Source organism: Anopheles ziemanni, chromosome 2 (genome assembly GCF_943734765.1).
Source record: "Anopheles ziemanni chromosome 2, idAnoZiCoDA_A2_x.2, whole genome shotgun sequence".
Classification (NCBI taxonomy): Eukaryota; Metazoa; Arthropoda; class Insecta; order Diptera; family Culicidae; genus Anopheles; species Anopheles ziemanni.
In genome coordinates, this window is record NC_080705.1 from 46,277,828 (window position 1) to 46,304,443 (window position 26,616).

A 26,616-nucleotide genomic window follows, 5' to 3' on the forward strand; every position below is an offset into this window, starting at 1 on the left:
CGTTACCGATAGATAAAGTGATACCGATCGATATGGACTGCCCAGCCAGCAACATCTGTCAATTTTTGGTGACGGTCCGCAATCGGGTCTAACGGAAGCACGAAAGACAGTCAATCCAAGCCGATGGGTGCACGCACACATGTAAACACCTGCTTCACGCACACATAAGCAGTAGAGGCAGCCATTTTTTTATTTTATTATTATTCAATTTATGCCAATAATAAATTCATAATTTCAATGCACATATTCGTTTATTTCAATAAATATACATTGAATTTCAAATAACAACAATTACAATTACAATATTACTATTCGTTACGGTAACAATACGTTTACACTTAAGATGTCCATCCCGTCTCCGTGTAAAATCTGGGAGATGCCTTTTCCATCGACTGTACCGCTCTGCGTCCGGATCAGCTCAGCGTCAGAATGCCGGGATGATTCGGGGTATGACTTCTTGGCTGCATCTGTTGAAAGGCCTCTTGCTCAGCACAGCGCCAGAATGCTGGGATATGTGATACGGACGATGCATTCTCTATCGGCTGCAGCGGTTGAGAGTCATCCGGGACAGCACAGCGCCAAAGAACAGCAGCCGGCAGCTGCCTTAAAAAAAAAACAGCAAACGCGGCTGTTATATCATTATTCCATCTGTTTCACATATATAACACTACTGATCACGAAAAGAACACTAAATCACATATTTAAAATTGAAATTACTCAGAAATATGTTTAGTCGATCACAATTCACAACGCAAAGATGGGCAAATATGGCGTCTCGTGTAATGCCCATATCGAAAGCTTCTCTTGCACTGAATTCATCGCCGTCCCATGCACACATTCAAACATCGACAGTCCGCTTGCGGCGGGGATTTTCCTTCTACTCGCCCTCGCCTATGTTTTTGACAGATATTGCTGGCTGGGTGAAGTCTTGCGTTCGCGATAGGCACAACAGACACATTTTTGAATCGCTGTGTCCAAACACGGGAAGTTACGTTTATACCACCCGGGTTGGATCCAACAGAACGTTGATTTATACAGATGAGCGGGACAGACGATGACGAGCTACACGCTAAAAAGAGATGGCATACTCGATATCTTGTGTGCAAAGATCGAAGTATGGGCCAAGAGGGATCGGAGGTGGGAAAACTTGTATGGTAACGGCTAAATTGACTAGTGGGGTTTTTGCCTAGTGGGAGCAAGTCAAAATTTGACGGATCGCCCATGTATTGCCGCACACCTTTGCATTGGTTTGTTTGGTGGTGTGGGTGAGACTAGCTCTCTTGTAGGTGTGTGTGTATGGTATATTCTATGAATGTGATATTTTCTTCTACCCGCAGAATGCTGCGGTGAAATCAAAGCATTTGCTTTTTGAGAATTAAGTCATCGGATATTTATTATTCGGATATTTACGCTCATGCTGGTTTCTGACTTACCAGTGTAGAGATCCGGCCTCTGTAGTGGAGTTGCCGTCCCAGAACGATCCAATTCTTATTAGCATATGCGATCCAGCTCATGCATCATTCGACGCATTCTTTAGCTTTGCTTTTCATTCCTAAAAGTAAAACAAGTTAGAATGTTACTGATTTAAATTATTAGACCTAGATTTCCATCATTTTCCTAAGTTTATTAGTTTTGTCTTACCTTAACAGTATTAATGGCACAATCATAACACTTGCTGCTCAATGTACTTGCGCCTGCACTCTGGGATTGCTATGACCAGAATGCGCAAATACATGATGCTGTAGTTGCTCCAACAAGAAACACACTCACATATCTCAAATAGGTTTCGTACGTAAGTACGTGCGTATACGCGTATAACGACACAGTAAGCATATTGGGGATAGTTTGGCGTTGCATGGTTGCAAAGGATAGAATATGAATAGGAAGTATTCGCACCCTCTCTCTCCTTAAGATAACGACCAACGCACACCTTCGCATTTCTAATCATAGAGTTGAGGGGGGGGAGAAGTACGGATTTTAGGATGCGGGGACCAAAAACCAGGATGAGCTGACATTTGTCGTCAACCGGATCGCAATCCATTTTAGGAAAAGAATCCAAATCATCGATGGTCGATTTTTTACCCTCTCGTCTTGTACCAAAAAAAAAACACAAAACGATGTTTAAAATATTTGAATATCATTAAAATGAACATGTTTAAGAGCACTTTTTACCACGTGTAATTTAAATTTTTGTGGTAAAGTAAACCGAAGAGTGGGGTAGAACGCAAGCCGTTAATTGAGATTATTACAGGGTTTGCCACCTATGTTCAGCTCTAACCCACCGATGATTGAAATAGCTCATCAACTGTTGTCTCTAATGCATGTGGTATTGAAATAGCTTATCGACTGTTGCCTCTTACTCATCTCATTTTGTCTCTAACTCATCTGGCTTTGTCTCTAATGCTTCTGGGTTTGTGTCAAGCCGAAAACTATGGAATAAAAAAAGTAATTGTGGTTATGATACGTTGTAGAACTCCATGAACAATAAACATTATTATTTTTGTATGCTTTAACACGTTGACGGCCATGGCTATCATTTTTGATAACCAGCTGTCATTAGTTCTAACAAGTTTTTGGCCCATAAATAATTGAAAATGCAACATAAACATTACAGTAATATTTAATATCAATTCTATGGGAAGCTAAGTCTTTGTTTAGCATTAAAAAACCGTCGATTTAATAAATGTTATAAACAAATTTTATTGAAAAAGATAGTTCTATAAAAGTATGCTAAAATCGCTTGGCAGTCAACGTGTTAAAGCTATTCTGAAGTATTTTTGAACAATTTTGCGTTTAATTTTTATACGTGCCTGCATACGTGAGGTGAACTCAAAGGCCTGGTCGTGGCAGCCATTTTGAAATTAATTTTTGACAATCGTTCCTGGTTTTGTTTACCAACAAAAGGATAACGACGCGTTAGCAAGCTGCCAGTTGATACGGTTTTAAGACTATGCCCTCATTAGCCACAACTTTACTGAGGACACAGTTCCATCTACGATATATTGCAAAGTCATCTAGTAAATTTGGTTGGACGAGATGGGTAAAGCGGTGTGGTCGTCCAAAGGCACATATGTTAACACTTTGTTGCTACAATGCTACACGAAACGTGTTTGTTAAAACGACAGTGTCTTCTTCATATCGCATTTTTTCACCTTGCGTTATTTTTGCAAAAAACAGCTGAGCAGGATAAATACGGCATTTTTACGCTTTCGGAAAGAACTGGCAAATTGTAAACATAAACAAAACCCGGAACGATTGTCAAATTTTTCCTTTATTTTTCTAAAAAAATCAAGGCGATCACTATCCGCAAACCGAGCGTTTTTTGGGGCAGAATAGCGGTCGTGCACTACTGCTCGAAGAAGGCGGCGAGAACGTTTTGAGCTCGTTTTGAGCAGCGGTTTGGCGAGCGAAAAAAAAGCGTGGTCGCGCTTACTCACGCTCTTTCGCACGGCACCACGCTTTGGAGAGAAACTCAGAGGAGGAAGCTATGTAGGGTTCAGTTTTTCTACCAGTTCTAGATGTAGAGTTCTGTGATTCTATATTTAAACACGGTACTTCAGGTTTGTGAAAAGTTTCTAGTGGTAGCCGCTCTACCAGTAAGGCTACGGAACAGTTGCATGTGGCGCGCGCTAAGTTGTTTATAAAAACACTGGATCGTGCAATCACACTGTTTTCCTTAGCTTGTTTACATTTCGCTCACATTTCTATATTGCTCCATTTTTTCTCTCATAGCGTTTGGCGAAGCTTTCGGCAATTGTTTTAACCATGAAAGCATGCATTTCGGTTCTAAGCGTCCGTGCGCGTGGATTCAAATATTTGATTGCTCAGGGCATGTAAATTTATACAAAATTATAATATCGTAAAAGGTTCAATAATTTAAAATATTGTTTATATATATATATATATATATATATAATATGTGTATACACATGACTTTTTTTTAATAGTTTACCGTATGCGTGATAATGTTTGCACGTGATAATGATAATGTGGAAAAGGTCTTGGACAGGGATAAGGTTGGATAACTATCCATGGGGCTCCGCCCTATCCTTCAAAACGCACCCAAAACTAGAGGCAGGAACAGCTTCTGGTCGAAATATATATGGCCACCATGCTGGATTCCGGGTTGGATCTTAATAGCGTTTTATGAAGCTCAAGGCTTACTCTAAACGCTGCCCAAGTATGACTAGCCTCCGGTAAACATTGACCAGTTTTTGGAGAGAATTAGATCTAACCTGCAGTGCATTCCGCAAGCGCATAGACTATAATGGCCACAAATGGCAACTCAATCAAAGACTTACTTGCTTAAAATTTTTGAGGATATTTTAAATTTTGTTATTGCTAAATGGTGCAAACATTATCACGCATACGGTGTTTGTTTGATTATATCCAACTAATTTTGTTTGATTATATCCCCAAATGCAGTTTTTATTCAAAATAGTTTAAGGCCACGCTATTTATTGTTCAATTTGCTGTTCATTGTTCCAGGAATATGCAATTGATGAAAGTTATTTTATGTTCAATGTTTTTTAAGAATCAAATATGACAGTTGGCTTTTTAGTTCCGCTCACGCCTTCGCTCCTCCTCTCCTATCATTTTCGGGAAGGAAATGGTGCGGGCTACAATATTAATCAAAGTATTGAAAGCACACATAAATAGTAACTGATTTTAAGTTGGGGTTTGCAGAGAGCATTGATAAATATTCTTCTCGAAATAACGTAGAATCACGCTCGTGCAAGAAGCCCAATGCATCGATCGATAGTTCTACAAAAGGACCACCAGATGACGCTACTGTTATGGCAAAATCAGGCAAATTCCAACAACAACGCTTCGTATCCCATACAAAACTTCGGGAAACGTTCTCAAACCGTTCGGGTTGCGGATAGTGATTTGTTCGGGATGAACCCACCTGGATAGTAATCAATTTGAATGTATGTCACTTGACAGCTAAGATAATGCGTTTATGCCACCGGGTTAAACACCACAATGCAGCCTTCTTGGTTTACATACGCATACATGCACGAGTGAAAAGCATATGCAAAATGGTTTAAAAATAACCAAAAATAGCTTTAAAGCATATACAAATAATAATGTTTATTGTTCTTGGAGTTTGTAAAACTTATGTGCTTCCAAAATTACGCTTTTAACGTTTATTCATTTTTACATTAATTTTTGACTTTCTAGAATAATAAAAATATGCTATAGGGTGCATTTACATTATAATTATTATTTACATTCTTTCATTTTAACACAATAGTTAAATTAAGAAACGCATTAAAAACTTGAATTAGTACGCCAGTATATTTAGTTACTATATCAAAACTCCTTCTCGTCGAACAAACCACGACAATGACCATTTTTACATACGAATAACGGTCTTTTTGTAATGTCGCAGAAAGTTGCGACGAAAACGTTGCACTATGGAGCGAAAAGAGCAAATTGCCGGGATAAAATTCGGAACCAAATGTTTTGCAATTTTTTCATTGTAATATCGTGTAATACTATTATATTACACGAAATTATGATGTTTCTGGACAATCCCGCCTGGTGGCGCTGCAAAAACCACGTATTTTCGGACTTTTCTATGGGTGCATTATTTTTTAAATATTTTTTTTTTATATTAACTTAAAGATTTTTTTTTAGTTTGATGAAAAACAAACTAAATTTACAACAAACTTTCATTCAAAATATTGTTAACTGGAAAATAATTGATATCTAAAGCATCTAACGCGGACACAACGTCTACTAACGAAGAGATACTATCTGAATATTCTTAACTTGTACCATTATCTTCTTGGTTTTGAATTGGCAAGGGTCTGTTACTATTTGAGGAACTGTAATCTACGAAGAATTTGTTTACTGCGTCTGGGTAAGGGATTAGTTGTTTTTATTTTTCAACCATTTAGCCAGAGATATTGTTGAAGTGTATGGATCGGATGATTATAATGCTCTCATAAAAATGTCTTTAATATTGAATTCTCGTTACATTTTACGGGCGTGTTCTCTTCTATCCTGTCTGTATATTTTATTTCTACCTTCTGCTGCTTCCTCTCCTAAGATTTACAATGATTCACCTACATGCGCAAGAACTTTATGGACAGTAGAAGGCATTTTTTATCAATTGTAATTATGTATGTAAAACAGTTATGTGTTTTTACAATAAAGACTAATAGTTTTTTAATTTAAAGGCTGTGAACAGTTCATGGCTATTAACATATTTCGAATGCTTTCTATAAGTTCAGTTTCTATTTGCAAAATATCGCTCAATTTTTCTATGTTTGAAAAATCCCGACGACAAACATTTCCCGTCGTACTATTTCCACCCATTTGCCTTGGTTCATCTACTTTGAATTTGTTTCTCCAATACAGTTTTTTTCGATCATTATACTTGCTTTTATATTTTTTAGTAACCTTCCATTTTTTAAATCCAATTCTGTACGAAATGTGGAGCAAGCATTCGAAAAATCTCATCCAACAGTGCAGTGGAGATATTCCATAATATAAATTCTCAAGATTCTATTCTAAGTGCTCTACACTGTTCATTTCTGTTGGTTTTGCACCACATATACAACATGTTTGCATAGACAGAGTGTCGGTTAAATATGCCAATATTTTTCCATCAATTAACACGTTAAGCGCTACGCCCAAATTGCACAGCTTTCCGTTCAGTCAGCTATTCGTGGAAACGCCGGCCTACCTAACGGGCTCTGTCGGTCCGAGCAGACCGACGCTGGCTTACGGGGAAGTACACTGTCGGCCCCATGGCGCCGACGTAGCGCTTAACGTGTTAAACACATGTAATATGAATAGTTTGGGGGTCCGCGACAGCCGAGCGGTAGCGCCGGTTAGAAAATCGGCCCATGAGCGCCGGGGCTCGCACTGTCTGATGCGGTATTTTCTCCGGAACCATGAAACGGTTGATTGTAAATGCTGTGTCTACTAGATCCGTCAATGCCCCACGAGCACAATAATACGACGCTTAGTGAATCACACAAAGAAGATGAAAGGTGCCGCAAGATTTCTGCTTTTTGTATTTCAATTACTCTACACGCAGTGTGATTGATGCTTACTTTACGATGTTTATGATATCAAAACGTATATGATGTGTAAGAGTACAAACAGAATGAAGAGTTAGTGTAGGGTACATTATTCCGAGGAATTTTGGGTACAAAAAGATGGGTTTGTGAGCTGTAGAACAAGTAAAAGTGATACGCTTTTACTTGTGCTTGATAAGCTTGATACATTTAAAGCAAACCAAACCAAATTTCATTCTTTGCCAGTGACTTGGCTTGTCTTTCCCCTTTTACGTGATGTTCAACCACTACCCTGCTTCACATTTTTCATTGAATTAGAAATTCAAATATTTCTTACCACACATGATGCAGCATATGGGATGATGGAGACGCCTAGTAGGTGATAAACTATAAGCTTCACATACGAAGTTCAAAAAAACAGGTAAAGTTCGCGCGTATATGCAAAAAAAACCATCATTTATTGTTACAAAACATTCTAGACTATAAGTGGGTATGCATCATATTACAATCTTTTACAATCCTTAGCGACGGCGTAAGGTTAAAACAGAAAATTGAAAAATTTTCTAGGAGTTTTACGAAACAATTCTTAATATTTTGTGACATTCAATTCCAATTTACTTAAACTCAATTTTAAAGCAGGATAATATACCTTTCCAAAACTGTGCTTGAAATTTGATTCCGGCCATTATTATAGGAGTTACAGACCTTCAAAGTTGATGGATTTTTTTCAATTTTGCACGCAATATTTTCACAAATCTTTACTTTGACGGGCTGTTTCTCAGAATCTGGAAGAACAAAGGCTCTAGTTTTTGCGTCATTTCTTAGTTTCATCTTGTAGTTTAAGAAAACATATTTCATTTTTCTGAATTCCAAAAATGAATTTTTGATTTTTATCCCGGCTTCGCTCCATCGTGCGTTGGCCAGATTGTCCAACGCTATGACCCAGTGCCGGCGGGAGTTTCTGCGACACTTTTGACACGCAAGATGGCCGACTTGGGCTACTTTTGATTACTTTGACACTTCCGGTGAGCACAAATCGGTCGCAGAAAACCCGGTCGCAGAAATGTCGCAAGCCCGTGTAAACTCACGGTTAGAAACAAAATGAGATGAGTTAGAGACAACTGTCGATGAGCTATTTCAATACCAGTTGCTTTAGAGACAACAGTTGGTGAGCTATTTCAAAATAACGTGCGTTAGAGACAAAATCATCCGCTTTCGAGGCAAAGTTGGCTGGCCTGTATGATTGGAAGGAACGAAACAACGCAAACTGTCTGTTTTCTCGTCGCTGTCCCGTACAATAGGTAAACAACACCTTGGAAAACGTCCTTTGGAACCGTTGAAGATGCATTTCACAAACGACTTTACGATGCCTTTCGGTCAACTCATGGGGAACCCGTTTTCCAAGCTTCTGTTCCCTTTCCATGGATTTTGAACGTTCGCAAATCTCTACTTCCGTCATATTCAATGTTTCCGTCACCGCGGGACTACATTACAGCGTACCATAACAAAAAAGTGGTACGATCGTGGGATCGTATTCTTTTCGATTGCATTCCGGGATAGTGTGCCGAGGTGTATCTTAGAAATCTAGCTTGACTTTTCTCCATTTTTACAGGAATCCTATTTTACCTATCTGTTTGGTGTGACTGAACCCGGATGCTTTGGAACAGTAGAAGTAAAAACTGGACGCAGCACGCTGTATGTGCCAAGACTGCCTGAAGAGTACGCCGTGTGGATGGGCCCGCTTCTTGGGTTGGAGGATTTCAAGAGAAAGTATGAATTGGACGCAGTATTTTATGTGGATGAGGTAAGCAGTAACAATTATTTTATTCTAGCAAATGAGTGGATGGACAATGGCGTTATAATTGTGTTTGCATTATGTTGGCATAATGTTTTCACAATCGTATTAATTAATTTCCTCAATACCAAGGTAGGCTGTGAACGAAGATACATACTTACATAGTTTAGCACTAGCACAATGGTACGTATCGCGAAAGGCTTGATCGAGAACCAGTTTGTATGGCATCTATCAAATGCATACAAACTAATAGTTTTTCGAGCAGTTGCGATACCGATCGGTAATATCAATCGCGAACACCAAATGTTGAGCTAAATAGATCGATATGGTATCGACTGGCTTGGACCAGTCGATTACGGATAATTAGTTCTTTCATATTGGTGTTTTGATTTAATTAAAAAATGAGTTATTTTTCAATGTGAAAAACACAGTTTAGAGTTACAGTTTTACAATTTACTCAAGTTACGCTAGGCGCGTCGTCTATGTGTGTGCCGAAAGTGACCTAAAAGATATCAGTTTGACAGATTGTAGCTCACATTCGGGACACGGACGCGTCCCGTCTATTTTCGGCCTGAGAAACATTCAAAACAAAGTTGTATTCCCTGCGAACGGTTTTGATCGAATCAGTTCATTCCCTGCGAACGGTTTTGCTCGAATCAGTTCATTTTACAGGCGAGGGGTAGGGAGAATATCACCTCCGCGACCCTCTACTGTGGACAAGAACAAGATAGCTGCTATTGATGCTATGCCCTGACTCTGTCTTCCTTATTCTAACGCGGAATAAAAACCGGTTGATGGTGTGCGTGAAGCGGAAGGCATATGCATTGTATGCGTCTTTAGGATTCTCTTTCAATGCTTTCTGCTGTGTGTAAAAAGAGCATGCCTCAAATGTGCTATCTCCTTCATTCTTATTGGACCTATGTTTGTTCGTCATGTGCTCTGAGTTTTCTATGTTATTGGCACAGCTTTTTTTCTTTTTTTGATCATCAACCGGTTTTTATTCCGCGTTAATCGCAAACGCATGACCCAATGAGGAAGACAGAGTCAGGGCATAGCATCAATAACAGCTATTTTGTTCTTGTCTACAGCAGAGGGACGCGGAGGAGGGATTCTCCCTACCCCTCGCCTGTAAAATGAACTGATTCGATCAAAACCGTTCGCAGGGTTGCCACTTGCTACTTGCTAGGTCCTGATTCGCACGGGATAGGTACCCGGCAACTTGCCACTTGCACTTGCCACTTGCCGACGTGCGAATCTGCCTTTACCCTACCTTCACAACAGTTAACAAAGTAAGCTGTCAACTTCACCTGCAGTTCGAACTTTTTCTTCCGTGCGTTCGATCAGAAACTTGCGCAGTGGAAGTTTTGGTTTGGAAGGGCCGTTGGCAATGCGTATGCGTATGTGTATGCGTGTTGGTTTCGAGGGCTGTCAGGCCAGTCGAGAAAAACGCAATGATCAAAAAACGCGTCAAAAACGCTTAAAATAAATTAAGTATAAGGATTGCATACGTTTAGGTAAATCGTCAAACAAGAGTTGTAGCCACAACCGAAAAAAACGAAACCCGGGGCCTCATATACTATTTTACCCTCATTCTTTCTTAGCGAGACAGGTGTGATATGTGTTTTTGTACAACATCCACTCAACGAATTAATTATAACTGATTTATATTGAACCGTCGACGGACGCGCTAGCACGTGGAACGCAGAGTTGCTTGCTCAAAGCAACTCTGCGTCTCGGCAGGCACGTCATCTAGTGTGTGCCGAAAGTGACCTAAAAGGTGTCAGTTTGACAGATTGTAGATCACATTCCGGACACGGACGCGTCGCACAAGAGGTGTAGCCACGACTGCAAAAGCGCATAACATTATAACGTGTGGTACTGAAGTGATATTGAACTTCGATACAGACAGTATTTATAAGAAACGACTCTAGAGCAAATTATAATAATTATTTTCGTGATCTTTTCCCAGATTTCAGAATGTCTTGCAAATAATGACCCTTCAGTCCTGCTGCTTTTGGTAAGTTAATCCGAAACACCACATCCACCTAGATGAAAATATGGCTACACATGGCTACACCAATTACCGTATTTTCCGTGTATAACCTCCTTTTAGTAAAAACAAATTATCAAGGAGGGGTAAAGGGGGTCGTTATACACGGGTAGTACGCCGTTTCATACTCATTTCTTCAGTCCAACTCATTGATTTATGCTGTGTATCTTGCCTAGTTTAACCGATTAGTTCAAACCATTACTGCTTCTAACGAAAATTCATCGGTTCAAATATTCAAACTGAATTAATGAAACCTATTACATAACTTTTAGACGCAAATGGGGAAAAATGACGTTAGATACCCATCACTATGCGCCAATTAGAAAGAGAGAATTCTCTCACAAAATCGCAAAATCTGTTTGAAAGAGAGAATCAATAATGGGCCGGTATTCGATACTCGAAAAAACATCAAAATGTCATTTTCATATAATTCCAGGAAAATCTATTTCGAATTTCCCGATTCGCGAATCGGAATGTCCTGGAGTGATATGAAAACGACATTTGGATGTTTTTACAACGCAACTGTCAGTGATACTCAACCGGGCTATTGTCGAGTTGACAAAACAGCATTAATTTCTCCAAAACGGGAAACGATGGATAAGTCTTTACTTCCACAAAGTTGTTGGTCTGCATAACTCGGGGTCCATACTACAGCGCGACGTCCCGTCACGAACCGCAACGTCGCCTGACAGGCGGCCGAACTCCATACAAAAAAAACTGTCGCACAAATCGCGCTAGTGTAGAAACAGCGAAAAACGCGACGTCACGCTAGCTCTTCTCAAAGTGTCAATTCGAAACGTAAACAAACCGACAGCTGGACAAAACTTAAACAAACCGAATCACAAACGCGAACAAAACGAGCAATTTTCTTCACGAAACATCGTATTTTTTGTTATACTACTTATTTTTAGGCTTCACAAATGTAATTCAGTTATCAAACTCCGTTTTTTTGGGTGCCGAAACGTAAACAAACTGCTCTTCAACAAGTAGGAAATGATGTGGAAATATATACTTCCTACGGTGGACCAAAATATCGTCGTTGTTTGTTTAAGTTTGTTTTCTCAGTGAATTTCAAATGTAGAAGCGCCAAACACACTCAGGGTGCATAAAATACGTAGATAAACAAATATCATGCATTACTACCTCAAAATTCAATAAAAAATTTTAGCCGAGTTTGCGCCCCAATGTGATACATATTTCCACATACTCTCCTACCTCTGTCGCGCTTGGCTTGCGCGATTGTTCTGCCGAAACTGGGCTACTTTTGAAACGGGACGTCGCGCTGCAGTGTGGACCCCGAGTAAGACCTTTTGTTTGAGGGTTCTGTCGTAAAAATCGGTCCAAATAATCAAAAGTTATTGGTCAATTGGCTGTTTCGGCCATTTTTCCATACAATATTATTTCTTAAAAACCAAGAAGCCTGGAAAATCTTATTATCGTTAAAGTTGCGCGTCTTGAGAAATCCTTTCATTTGAGGGGTCAATCGTGAAAATTGGCTTAAAGAATCAAAAGTTATTAACAAAAATGGCAAATTTTTGCCTAAATGGCTATTCCAAGTATTGAGTACCTTGTTCCGGTGGAACCGGTAGATTTCCGAAGCTTTTAGAAAAATAAACTTTCTCAAAAACTCGAAAATGTAGAATGATCTATTGTTACACAAAGTTGTGTGTCTTGAGCAGACCTTTCATTTAAGGGGTCACATGTAAAAATCGGTTCAGCAGTTGTAAAGTTATTAACAAATTTGTTATTTCGGCAGAAAATACTAACGAAGGTATCTGCACCTACGCCTCAGAATTTCATAAACTAAGAATTACGGAACAGTCTTTGTTGCACAGAATTATGTGTCTTCAAAAGACCTTTCATTTAAGGGGTATGGCGCTAAAATAGGCCGAGCCACTAAAAAGTTATTGAGAAATTAGTTACTTTAGCCATTATTTCCAGTTGTGACCAAGGTTTTGGGCAAATCCCCAAACCCGATTCCCAATCCAAGAAACAGTCGGAACAGTCTAAGCAGCGGATAGTGTCCCTTTGGAACTGTGATCTTTGTGTACAAAATTTTGAAAGGCCTGGTACCAACGTATTTGGGGGAAAGGATAGTAGTTAGGACTCACACTCGTAATGCCGGTAAGCCAAGACTTCCCGGCTATCTGTCTGGGAACATCTGAAATTCGTTGTTTTTCAAAGAAGTACAATGGTACAACAGGATGCCGAGAGAGATTAAACAAGCGTGTAATCTAATGGAGTTCAAACGCTGTTACTCACAGTAAGTTGCGAGCGAAAATGTTTATAATTAAAACCGAATTTTAACACATCTCACTTTGTGACAATGAGTTAAAAAAAACAGTCTTTATTCCTATAGTTCTTTTTCGCAACTGGCTGATCAGTCCTTATCGCTTATCAACTCTCGCGATCTCCTCGGATAAAAGTGCCCAAACGTGGGCGCTAGCTATCCCTTTTCGTCGCTATTTTTCTCTTTTCCCCGTTCCGTACACTTTGCCCGCTACACTTTGCCCGCTACAGGGTTTTGCCTAACAATTTAGATCGGCGGCCCGTTGCTGGCTGCAACACCCCCCTCAGTATGACAATCTACAGTGACCGGCAGGAAAAAGTGCCCACTTCGAATTTTGTTGATTTTCGCCCAATAATTTTTTCTCAATCCAACTAAATATACTGCAAGTATTTTTCGTATATTGATTTACATATTTCACATAAAATCCACTAATGAGTAAGCGAAAACAAACATATTTTGATTTTGAGAAAAAAATAATAAAAAAAAGAATCTAAAAAAACAGTGACACGAAAAAGTGCCCACTTTTAAAATTAGTGCTTTGCATAAACTTTTCCATTGAGGGCTAACCAATTTATTGCGTTTTAATATTTTTTAGGTTTGTTAGCACCATTTCTGATATTTATACATGTATGATCACGTGTTTAATTAATATTTGGTTGTAGATATACAATTTGTTAATATCAGGTTTTGGTATCTCATTAATTTGAGTGTTACGGGTTACAGAGCAGACTTGCTAAGAGGCTTCTTTATATGAGCATGACCAATAAGGCCAAGCGTCTTATGCTCGCTGAGGAACATGCTGCTATGCCTCTAGAGTCCTGGTAAACGGTTCTGTGGTCTAACCAATCAAAATTTGAACTTTTTAATCGAAGATGGCATGAACGTATACAGCGCAGATCGAAGAAGGCAATGCTGCAGGTTCGCCACATCCAGGGCACAGTATGCCATGAAGGAGGCAATATGGTGGTCTGGTGTTGTTTTTCGTCCAGTGGAGTGGGGAGCCTTGGGAACATTAACGGTGTTAAAACTGCAGATTACAACATAAATCCGACATACTGCCAAGAAGACGAAGTCTTTCTTCCCGTCTTGTCGGACAAAACTGTTGAAATGGCCTCCTCAGAGCCCGGAGATTAAGAATTTGTGGGCAGTTCTCGATGCCAGGGTGGACAAAACTGATGTATCGAATAAAAACGACAATTTTGAAGCTCTAATGCGCGCTTGAGAAGAATAAAATCCCCAAAAACTCAAAATCCTAGTAGAAAGCATGCCAAAGCACCTTCAGCAGGTTCTTAAAGCTAAAAGAGAACACCAAAAATATCAAAATGCATTTATTATTTCTTATTTTTATGTATAATAATGAATAACTGAAGTGGGCACTTTTTCTTGTCACGGTTTTTTTAGATACTTTTTTTTATTATTTTTTTCTCAAAATCAAAATATGTTTGTTTTCGCTTACTCATAAGTGGATCTCATATGAAATATGTAAATCAATATACGAACAATACTTCCAGTATATTTAAATGGATTGAGAAAAAAATATTGAGCGAAAATCAACAAAATTCGAAGTGGGCACTTTTTCCTGCCGGTCACTGAATGTCCTACTCTATTGGGACGACGTCTAGTTTACCTAGATTCACCGCATGGTCTCATAACAAGTTCCCACTTTGTGTAATTATTTTCGTCATTACATTGTACACATTTTGGTAAATACTGACGGCACTGACTGCTTCTGAACATTACGGAAATAATCGGAAAATTGAGTGCCCAGGTGTTGTCCAGGTAACTAACAACCTGCGGTATCGATGAATGCTTGCTAACTAATCTAGATTCGATTCAAGGTGTTACATTACGCTAAAACGTGCATCCTGCATACGAAATTCTAATAGTTTGAATCTATTTTATACACCGGATGTAATGTATTATCGCGGAAGTACTGCCCTCTCTAATTTCCTACTTTGGAGTTTCGAAAGGAAATTTTAACATTGAACAATATTTACATTTAATAAACGCTCGGCATGGCGTTTCCAATGCTGACGTTTTCATAGCCCCCCGGTGGCAAAATCAGCATACTTTCTCATTCTGTTCAATTGACAATTGATTCCGCCAGAATGAGAAAGCATGCTGATTTTGCCACCGGGGCCTACACTACTGTGTCGTTGTTGCTTTACAATTTGTAAACATTGCTGCTGCTAATGTTATTGCAACAAGCTGGTTCGCAGTGCGAGATATTCCCCAGCCCCGGAGGCAGAAAATGTCACGCGTGACATAAAAATGTTGTATACCCCGCGCAATTAGCTCGCAATTGGCGCGCAATGTAACAGCTAATTGCGCGGGTCTGAGTTACCCTCGTGGGCGATTTTGCGCATGCGCATGGATCAGAAATGGCGGCCCCCGAGTACCCTGTATAGTGATGGTCATCATGCAAACATAAGTCCGCCAGTTCCGTAATATTTTTATTAACATATATATTTATTTCGGTTTATTTTTAATTACCTACGCCGCTTAAGACTATTCTTAGTCATAAATTTCACTACATATCACTGCACTACACACAACACTTGTACACTAGAGAATATCTTCGGATTCGCATCCGAGCAGCGGAATCCAAAGCTTCCGACGAAAGATGCTCTAGAAATGAAAATAGATAGGAAATCAATTACTATTGATATTTATACACAATCAATCAATGATGGAATACTCATCTTTTTTTGTTTTTTATCAATGAATTCTGCGAGAACGGATCGGGCGCCAGCAGCAGCAGTACCTCTCCGTGCGGAAGAGTAGCGATGTAAACAACACTATCTATCGATTAAATATGTCGTTTTCGGGCTGAATATGAGCAGCAAAGCAAGCCCACACACAATTTTTTCACTCTTATCGATAAAGATCACTAAATAACACAGAAAACACCACTAATTTACCCACTTTATTTTCACTGCGCTCGACGCACTCCAAGCCGGTCCCGGCGGCTGCCATCACTGAACGCTCCCTTTACAGCTTGACTGTGAGCGTGGGTTTGAGACTATGGTGGCCAAAACTAAGTGTGATCGTTGAACAAACATCGCGTGTGACAAAAGTTTATCTGTCCTAAATTTTTTTAAATTTGATAATGTTTTTTTGTACATGGTTGAGGTTTCGCCTATTCAACAATTGCATGAAAAATCGGTGATAAAAATAATTTATCCACCCGCAATAATCTTTGTCCACAGGACAACCAAATCACACAATAATGTAGGCGGTTTCACTTGGCATTGAGTGATTGAAAATCTGGTCGAAGTGTGAATTTGATTTTCATTGTTATTTTCAAATATATGGACGTAAATGATATTGAAAATGATAGAATCGAACGTATAATCTCTTTTCTATGTTTGTATCCGTTGTAAAATGTGCTGAAATCATTTCAAGTGCATTATGTGCATGCTTTTCAACTACTTTTAATCTAATGAATTGATGAACGATTGAAATTGAACCAATTTGTGATCATCGATCAGATCGACGTTATTTATTTAAGTTTTGCCAAAATGAAAACTGTTTGAAAAATTGACTAAGTCCCAAAAGAGCGAGTACGAAAATCCGGGGTCGAAGGTGGGAGTAGGATGGCCTGCTGCGTGTATCAACGGTGTTGCACATCGTTTGAAAAGTGTGGGCCAATGAGGGATGGAAACGGGTGGAGTCGGGAGAAACGTAGACGTGACATGGAATTTTGAGTTCCCGCTGCCACCAGGGAGAGGCAGAAAATGTCACGCGTCCCTAGTGGTAAAATCAGCATGCTTTCTCATTCTGTCCAATTGACAATTGATACCGTCAGAATGAGAAAGCATGCTGATTTTGCCACCAGGGACGTGACATAAAAATGTTGTGTACCCCGCGCACTTAGCGCGCAATTAGCGCGCATTGTGACAGTGAAGTGCGCGGGTCTGAGATACCCTCGTGAGTGATTTTTGTGCTTGTGTGGGTCAGTAATGGCGGCCCCGGGTACCGTGCAATAGTGATGGTCATCATGCATTCATAAATCCGTCAGTTCCATAAATTTTTGTCAACATATATTTTTTGTCTTTTTCTTTGATTATCGACGCTAACTTAAACTATTCTTAATATTAAAATTCACTTTATATCACTGCACACGTAAAACAGCACTGAAAATTTGATCCGGTCAAGTTTAACGCGCTTCCGAGGTACGCCGTCGGACCCACATCGGTCAAGCGGCAGCCAAAACAAACTCCACACGAAACAGCTTCTGCAAATAAAGACATAAAACACTTAACATCGATAATCAAAATAACTAATGCATTATCATGATAAAATACTCATCTTTTTTCGTTTTCCACCGATGAATTCCTCGAGATCGGATCGGGCGCCAGCAGCAGCAGTACCTCTCCATGCGGAAGAGAAGCTATGTAAACAACACTACAACTTCCAATTTCGGGCCGAATATGAACCGCAACGCAAGCCCACGCACAATTTCTTCACTCTTATCGATAAAGATCACTAAATAACACCGAAAACACCACTAATTTACGCACTTTACTATCACTGCGCTCGACGCACTTTATCTGTCCTAATTTTTTTTAAACTTGATAATGTTTTTTTGTACGTGGTTGAGGTTTCGCCTATTCAACTGTTGCATGAAAAATCGGTGATAAAAATAATTTATCCACCCACAATAAAATGTGTCCACAGGACAACCAAATCCCATACTAATGTAGGCGGTTTGGCTTGGCACGGAGTGATTGAAAATCTGGTTGAAGTGTGAATTTGATTTTTATTGTTGTTTTCAAATACATGGACGTAAATCATATTGAAAATGATGGAATCGAACGTATAATCTCTTTTCTATGTTTATTTCCGTTGTAATATATGCTTAAATCATTTTAAGTGCATTATGTGCATGCTTTTTGACTACGTTTAATCTAATTAATTGATGAACGATTGAAATTGAACCAATTTGTTGTTCATTGATCAAATCGACGTTATTTCTTTAAGTTTTGCAAAACTGAAAACTGTTTGAAAATTTGACTAAGTCCCAAAAGAGCGAGTACGAAAATCCGGGGTCGAAGGTGGGAGTAGGATGGCCTGCTGCGTGTATCAACGGTGTTGCACATCGTTTAAAAAGTGTGGGCCAATGAGGGGTGGAAACGGGTGGAGACGGGAGAAACGTAGACACGACATGGAATTTTGAGTTCCCGCTGCCACCTGGGTTTCTGCTGGTGTGCTGTGCATAATAATGAGACCCGCTCGCATCGGTACCCACCCAACTACCCATTTGAATGCGATAAACTCGAGTTGAGCGGGATCTAGCCGGCTATCGGCAAATAATAGCCGGCAGCGACAACTCCCCGCGATAGCAGCGTCTTCGCGGGCTATTTCAGTGGTGAGCGCGCGAGCACCCCAGGGCCTTGAGTTACTTTTCCCCGCGGTGTATTTGTTTCTTTCACTCCGACGCTTGGCTGTGACGTCACAGCTGTGACGGGCTAGCCCGTGCGCCGAATAAATACGCTGAACGAAAATTATTTCCTTTTTTACAATTTATTTACCGATTTTTTGGTTGCTTACAGTTGAATTACGCGATCTTCGGCATACAATGGTAAATCTGAAACGAAAAAAAGAAAACAATTGAATAAATAAATGTTTATCTGTAAAAATCGTCATTGAGTTGATATTATAAACTAACGCCAGCTGTTGGCAGTGATATTGAAATAAAATTTGTCGGAATTTTCGGTATCGAAGAAACCACAAATTAGTGTCTTTATTCCGCCAATTATCACGCCAACGTTATCGCGAAGAGACCTTATGGTGGCTCGCGCAGCCCTTTTATCCCCTTCGTGGCCTAAGCCCCATCGCTGCTGCATGGGCCTCGGCCGCTGTCACATTGACTGCTGGTGCAGCTGACAGCGACGGTGTTGTGGTCTCATTCTAGCCGCAACACCAGCAGAGTTGTTATTGATTATTTACGATATCAACTAAACACAGTTGATACACGAAATCACCTGTAGTATCGGATATTAACGATTTGTCAATTGATCTTTTCATACGATAACACTATTTTAATATTATTCAACATAAATTTCACGGACTTAATTATTTATAACTAGGATTTTTAGGCCAGGTACCTGGCCCGTCAGCAGTCCCTGGCTCCCCTATCGCCTCATTGTAGGTTCCATGCCGTCCCCGTTACAGTTTCTAGGTCTTTCCGCAGAAGGTATATTGTGTTGACAATTGCCGAGCGATAAGTGGGTTCAAATACAAATACGAATTGTGGGATAAAAATTACGAAATAATCTGACCCTCTCTCTGTTCGACCAGAGCCCGATCTTCACGCGCAAGATGTCTCCCTTTAATTGAAGCCCCCATCGATATGTATGCGAAAGCACTGTTATATCGCAAAATGTAACCAAAAAACCAAACGCGTCTATCGAACAGCTCGGTTAGTAGAAGGTTTTTCGAAGGCAGGGACTTGAACCGAATTACAGCATATTTTACCAGTTTCTGTGCCACACAGCACATGCAACCGGGTACTGCAACCTTTGCAAACGGTAAAATGTCAGTTAGTCAATAAACTGTCAAAATCTGCGCAAATGTGTTTTCGGTCGTCGAGTGACAAATAGATTTGCAAAAATTTGCGCAACTGGTATTGCTTGCAAGCCGATGGAAAATAGTTGTTTGTGATGATGTTTAATGTTTGTTCAAAAGATTTCGGTGAACACATTACCTCTCTGTAATTTGTTACAGTTAAACATTCAAATCAACACTGAATGCGCTTTCATTTGGATCGGCTCACGAATAGGAGCGTCGATACGAAACAAAAAAAAAATGACAGCAAAACTGACATTCGCGCGAATATTATACAATTTGTTTACGTCTCGTAACTCCTGCTACGCATGATAATCCACATTATTGAGATTTAAATTGGGCATTGTTTCGGCCAATAGCACAAATCAACTCAAACAGGAACAAAACAATTCAAAGAAGTCAAAAGCACTTACTCGCAGCCTGAGCTTACCGAAAAGCCAGTGTTGCCGGTGCACATCCTTCTCTCTCCATACCATACGTGCCCATTCGCTGCAAATTCTGCGGCTCATTATTCCCCTCGTTTCCGGTTTCTTCTTTCTTTCGTTCGTGTTGCAGAACCCTTCCATGTGTGTGACGATTCACGAAAGGCGCAGTATCGGCTCGACATCCGGCACACTCTGCCGCTTGCTATCCCTCACTTTCTGTGTATCGCGGAAGAACTATCCCTCATCTCTTGCGTAGTTCGTTTCGCGGAAGGTAAAGCTACCTGCTCGCACAGCTCGGACATACCGTCCTATGCCGCTCGCATTCTCGCTCTCCCTCCCTCTCTCCTCTCCTCTTTTATCTCTCTTCTTCCCACTATGTCAGCTTCTATCTTAACTGTATGTCTCTCTCTCTCGCTCTCATTTTCTCGTTCTACCTCTCCCTATTTCTTTCTCTCACTCTTACACACACTAACAGCACAAAATTCCAACAACAACGTTCAGAAGGGTCGGTTTTGCTTAACAGTCCCATTTTTCTGATTTTGAATTGGTAGCGACATTGAATCAGCCATCGATCGAATAAGGGTTACTTTTCGCGCGCGTGTTTGTTGGGCCATGGTCGACCCTCGGAAGGAAAATTATTATATAGGATGAAAACTGTTTACCCAAATGAAATGAAAGTAAGGTGTTAGCAAATTGGTGCTTTCAAATTTATAAAGCTTAACTTAGGGGTATGATCCTTATTACTATGATAGTAAATATAAGAAATAGCTTACCATATGATCTGCCCGTCCATCCGCTATGATGATGTTGAGGGTCACCAAGTGGTGCTGTTGAAAGTACCAGACCAAAGGACCAAATAAAGTTTTACCCAATTCAATTTGTCTTATAGCATTTAACTTAAAGAAAAGAATAACATTTCAATAAATATCAATGCAATGCCTTTCCGATACTATCATGGCCCATTGATATTCCAACTTCCAATATTTTGTGGCAAGTCTAATTGGTTTATTAAGTTTATAATGTTTGATAAAGTTAATATCAATTAAAATAAAACAATATGCAACTTATTAGAAAAAAAACTTTAGGCTCTAAGTGGTTGGATCATATAATCAAAGGCGTATGTGATGGTTGCAAAGTTATTATGAATTAGAGTGGATTAAGACAGTCATCCGTTTCTTAATCGTAGTTTAAACAAGCGATAAAATTATAGCTTACCCATAGATCTCCTCGTCACGTTCGTTTACTATACTTATCGTATCGTTCGAATCGTATGTGGTTTTGTCTACTAGGTCAAACATTCCAGGTACATCGTACATGAGTTGATGTAATACACGGTGGATGATCTAAATTTGAACGAAGAATAGCTTAGTTATGTTCCAAGATGCGTAGCACTATTTATTTAAGATAATGTAAAAATATGAAATATAACTAACCTGATTGTTGCACGCAGCACATCAAGTAAAACTTATTCACACACGTTAAAAACATACGTTTTAAGTAAGTATGCCACCCTGTTAGCTGCCCGAAGAAATAACGTGTGAACGATGCCCAAGAGACCTAAAATGATTGAAAAAATATATAAGATAAGGTTTAGATTGATTCATCATATGTTTACGGGTTGTAATTGGACACGTAACCCTACAAATATCATGACCAACGTGATCATACCTGTTGATAACCTGATACAAGAGGAACCTAAAATGAAATTGAAATCATAGCAGTGTGTAAGTAACATTGACTTAACAAATCAAGATTATCTTTGATAAATAGCATAACATACCTCAACAAATATTTTCACAGTATCGCTTTTTTTGCGCCCAGTACTTCCGTTTTAATGCAACATCACCTGTAATAATGAAAACGTTATTTGAACCGAGAACTTTTCAAAAATATTCATGCATTGTAAGAACACGTGTTGCAATGTTCATCTCGTCACCACTGCAGCACAATTCTCCGATTTAAACCAACAAGTGTTGTGGGTTTGATACATTTTTTCTAAAGCCGTGACAAAGGAAACACCATCAAATAATGTAGTTCGATAATTTTTTTTCATTGCTCACCTTATTGCATAGTTGATCCTCCGACGCGTAGAACTGCTAGATTCACGAGCTGAATTAGCATTATCGCCTTGTCACCAAACTCACAATACGGTGAATATCTTGTTTTCCTTTTCGATTGAGAATGAGTACGTTCATTACGTTTAGCTGCCTGCAAGCACCATTCGAAAACATTCAGTTGAACTGTAAGAACACAATACACATAACAATAGCAACATTATGAAAACGAACAAACTTTCGCTTTACGACTCACCTGTATATTTCCGGAAGGTTCCGTTGTTAAATATCTAACGCTACGAGATCTATCGTGCGTATGTGTTGAACCGCTGGATGTACCAACGCAAAACGCTAGTAATATAAGAGATTTTGTACCGGCCATAAAGCTAGAAACACAGAAGACAATTGCAACGATGTAATGTTAGTGTATTTCAGTTAAGAAGACTTTCACTTCAAAGCTTACCCGATTGTTTCCGATGTTTCCTCTGCTAATCTGCTAACTAACAGGTCGATGCGCGTGTCGATCTGACAACGAAACACACGACTTGGCTTCATCGCAAAACTGTACCTTGTACATGTTAGCTGGACGGTGTGCTTTGATGCAATGAAAAAGGAAAAACCTCACCTTATACGCATATAAAATTCACGATGCTGTACGAACAGAAAAGAGTTTTTTAAAAAAGTCAACTACTTCAAATGAAACACAACACTTCACAGCTTACTTCATTGTTTACTTTTTCACTGCTAAGGTTCCATTGCAAGGAAACGCAGGCGCGCGTCGACCTGATGCAGTATCGTCCGACGGTAGAATGACGTCGCGAACTGGTCAGAATCGTATGTTGATCGGTTGAATGTTGATTGATGAAGCGAAATATTACCCTTTACCAGCTGAAATGTATAAATAATATGTAATTATCAGCGAAAAACTTAAGCGAACTTACCGTGCTGCTTTGTTTACTTCGATGTGTCAAAATCACTCTGCGTGTGAGATGCGCCGTACGAACGGGAAAAAACATCCGCACGCACATCGTCGCGCTCGTTCGATCGCACAAAACGGACGCTCCTTTGCTATCGCGGCATCTGCGGCTGGCTATGTTCGAGAGCGGGATCGAAAAATTTGGCTAAGTCCGCGAGCGACGCGTCTCCGCCACTATCGCGGCATCTGCGGACGACAATCATCGAGAGTGGCATCGCAAAAATCGGCTAAGTCCGCGAGAGCTGGTTTTTTTTTGTATGGAGTTCTCTCCGGGCTGCTCAATTTTCAAAAGGAACCCAATTCCAGGCTGGTTGGGCAACTACCCATTTGAATGCTATAAACTCGAGTTGGGCGGGTTATAGCCGGCTATCTGCAAATAATAGCCGGGAGCGACAACTCCCCGCGATAGCAGCGTCTTCGCGGGCTATTTCAGTGGTGAGCGCGCGAGCACCCCAGGGCCTTGAGTTACTTTTCCCCGCGGTGTATTTGTTTCTTTCACTCCGACGCTTGGCTGTGACGTCACAGCCCGTGCGCCGAATAAATACGATGAACGAAAATTATTTTAGCTTGGTTTTCATTTTATTTACCATTTTTTTGGTGAACACACAAGATTTACGATCTCTATCAAATGCAGTGATGATCATCATTCGAATCTGGAATGTAAAATAGAAAAAAGAATAGATAATAATTTGCCTTAACGAATCGTAATCGAGCTGATATTATTGCTGAATGATATGAACAAGGCATTGTTATTATAGAATGTAGAAGATATCAATTAAATAAATTGATATACGAAATTTCCTACATCAACTCAGTATCGTTGATATCCATCAATTATGGTGTGTTAGTTCACCTTTTAGGTATAAGAATTTAATGTTGATTTTTCTTATCTAATATTTTCTTATTACATGGACTCGATTTTTTGTGATAAAACTGTTGCATTAAACGGAACCAAATTAATATTAAAAACTGTTAAGTTTTCAAAGTTATTACCCCAATTGTTTTAAATAATAGAATATCAGCTTACCAGTTGATCTTTCCGTCTACCAGTTCTGATACTGGCGGTGTTGTTGAAGGCAGTAGACATCAGCATCATGCATTGAAGCGGAGGACGTTTGATGAATGGCGGGTTATCTAAAATGTTTCAATAATTTTAGTGAATATATAAAATCGGAAATACACTTTCCCGTATCCTACGGCATATGTATGGTATTATTGCAATACGTCTTTTAGAAGATGACTTACCAAAATAATTCCTGGAAATATTCCGATGAACTGTAACGGCGCCGAAGATGCTTTTCATGAAACTGAAGCCAACCAAGGAAGTAAAACTGGAGAAAATTAAACAGCTGGTGGCTTTGACCTATCGTGTAGTGTGGTCGTTAAGCTTAAATGCATTAAAGGGTGCGAATCCTCACACACATCGTGTTTGAACGTTCGTACTAGCAAAACAGAGAACATTATTTAAATATAGATATGAACAAACTCATTCGTATCGTCAATTTTAACTTTATATCTTACCTGATTACTGCCCATAACCTTCATACCCCATTTGAATTCATAAAGTACGAATTCGAAGACACTGCACTTAGAAGTTCCAAGCGTATTTCGTGGATCTTCCATTTTAATTGCCACTGAAAACGTTGCATTTACAGCAGCAATGCTAACAGGCTAACAACACTTTTCCATTAAACGTGTTGCTAGAACAAAAGAATGATAACATTAAATCAAAGCTTATCAACTAATTACTGATAATAAAACATTTTCATAACTTATTTTATTTACCTGCTAGATTCCGACTGTTACTTCTGATGAAAGCAATCATGTGCCTGTTTCCTCTGTTGTTAATAAAAACGTTACACCATTCGTACATGTTTATGCTGACTACAAGTTGATACAGACGCCTTCGTTATGGGAAAAATAAAGGACGAACAAAACAGATGCAGCTGAAATTTAAAATAAGTAGAGCATTAGGATTTATATATGAGAGGACGGCTTCGAATCGTTTTTTATCTCTTGATTAATCTCACCTGATATTCGGCAATAAAGCTGTTCGTTTCGAAAACACTGTCATTAGCTCCTTCATGTGACATCGGATGCAGCTGGAAAAGTAGATTCATATTACATTAATTTCAAACTAAACTGCTATTGATAAGCAATGTTGGTTTCACACTTCTCTAGATTGCTTTTTTAATTGTTTGAAACAGCGAGAGCAATACACTCACCCACAAGTATAGTTTTTCCGTCTGGTCGCCAAACGCGCCTAACCAAATCCGGCTGGATGGCCACAAAACGCAATGTCTTTTTTGCGTTGCTTGTAATAAAGATGCGCAACGATATTAGTTTAGCTGTAAAAACACAATAATAATCAAACATTAGCAACGTTATACGAACTAGCAAACATACACATCACAACTCACCTGCATGTTTCAAGAAGTTTCGTCGGTGCGTTATCCAACGCAACGATACCTATGTCCATGTATACCGGGCAGGATACGTGTAAGTGTTCTGAGTCGAAACCAGACCACCGGAATGATAATCACGCTGCTTGCACAGAATATAAACCTTACACCAGATGCGCTGATGACATCACAGAACACAATGTGATATGGGGAAATCCATTGCGGATAAAGAACACTTTCCTTTCAACTTACCTGACTGTTTACGATGCGGGATTATGCATTGATGCATGCCCAAACCGATGGCGATTTGAATCGAATGCTACACTGAAGTAAATCCATCGTGACTGAATGAAGTGCAACTGATGAAACCAAATTAAATCATCAGTAAAGATGCAGTTTGCGTTTGTAATGCTGCAAGAACAAAATACAACACCAGAAATCATAAAATAATTCGGATGAAACACTTTCACGTCATTGCTTACCAGATTGTTTACATCTCGGCTGGTAAGGATTCGTCATGATGATATAGTTGGACGCTGCGGCTAAATTACGTCGCAAACTGCTCTGGATCGTAGGTTGATCGATTGATGATTGATTGAAGATAAGAAATATTGCCCTGTAGCAGCTGAAATGTAAAAATAACATGTAATTATCGGCGAAAAACTTTAGCGAACTTACCGTGCTGCTTTGTTTACTTCGATATGTCAAAATCACTCTGCGTGTGAGATGCGCCGTTCGAACGGGAAAAAACATCCACACGCACATCGTCGCGCCCGTTCTATCGCACAAAACGGACGCTCCTTTGCTATCGCGGCATCTGCGGCGGGCTATGTTCGAGAGGGCGATCGAAAAATTTGGCTAAGTCCACGAGCGACGTGTCTCCGCCACTATCGCGGCATCTGCGGACGGCAATCATCGAGAGTGGCATCGCAAAAATCGGCTAAGTCCGAGAGAGCTGGTTTTTTTTGTATGGAGTTTTCTCCGCGATGCTCAATTTTCAAATGTAACCCAAATCCAGGC

At 39.7% G+C, this 26,616-nt stretch overlaps 1 protein-coding gene across 1 annotated transcript in view; it reads left to right on the top strand.

Annotated features, from left to right (window-relative positions):
* Positions 1-26,616, top strand: part of LOC131282860 (xaa-Pro dipeptidase) — a 65,351-nt gene that overhangs the window by 5,638 nt on the left and 33,097 nt on the right. Inside the window, exons 2-3 of the mRNA XM_058312404.1 lie at positions 8,647-8,838; positions 10,799-10,846. Coding sequence (XP_058168387.1) covers positions 8,647-8,838; positions 10,799-10,846 — 240 coding nt within the window. The remainder of the gene's footprint in view (positions 1-8,646; positions 8,839-10,798; positions 10,847-26,616) is intronic.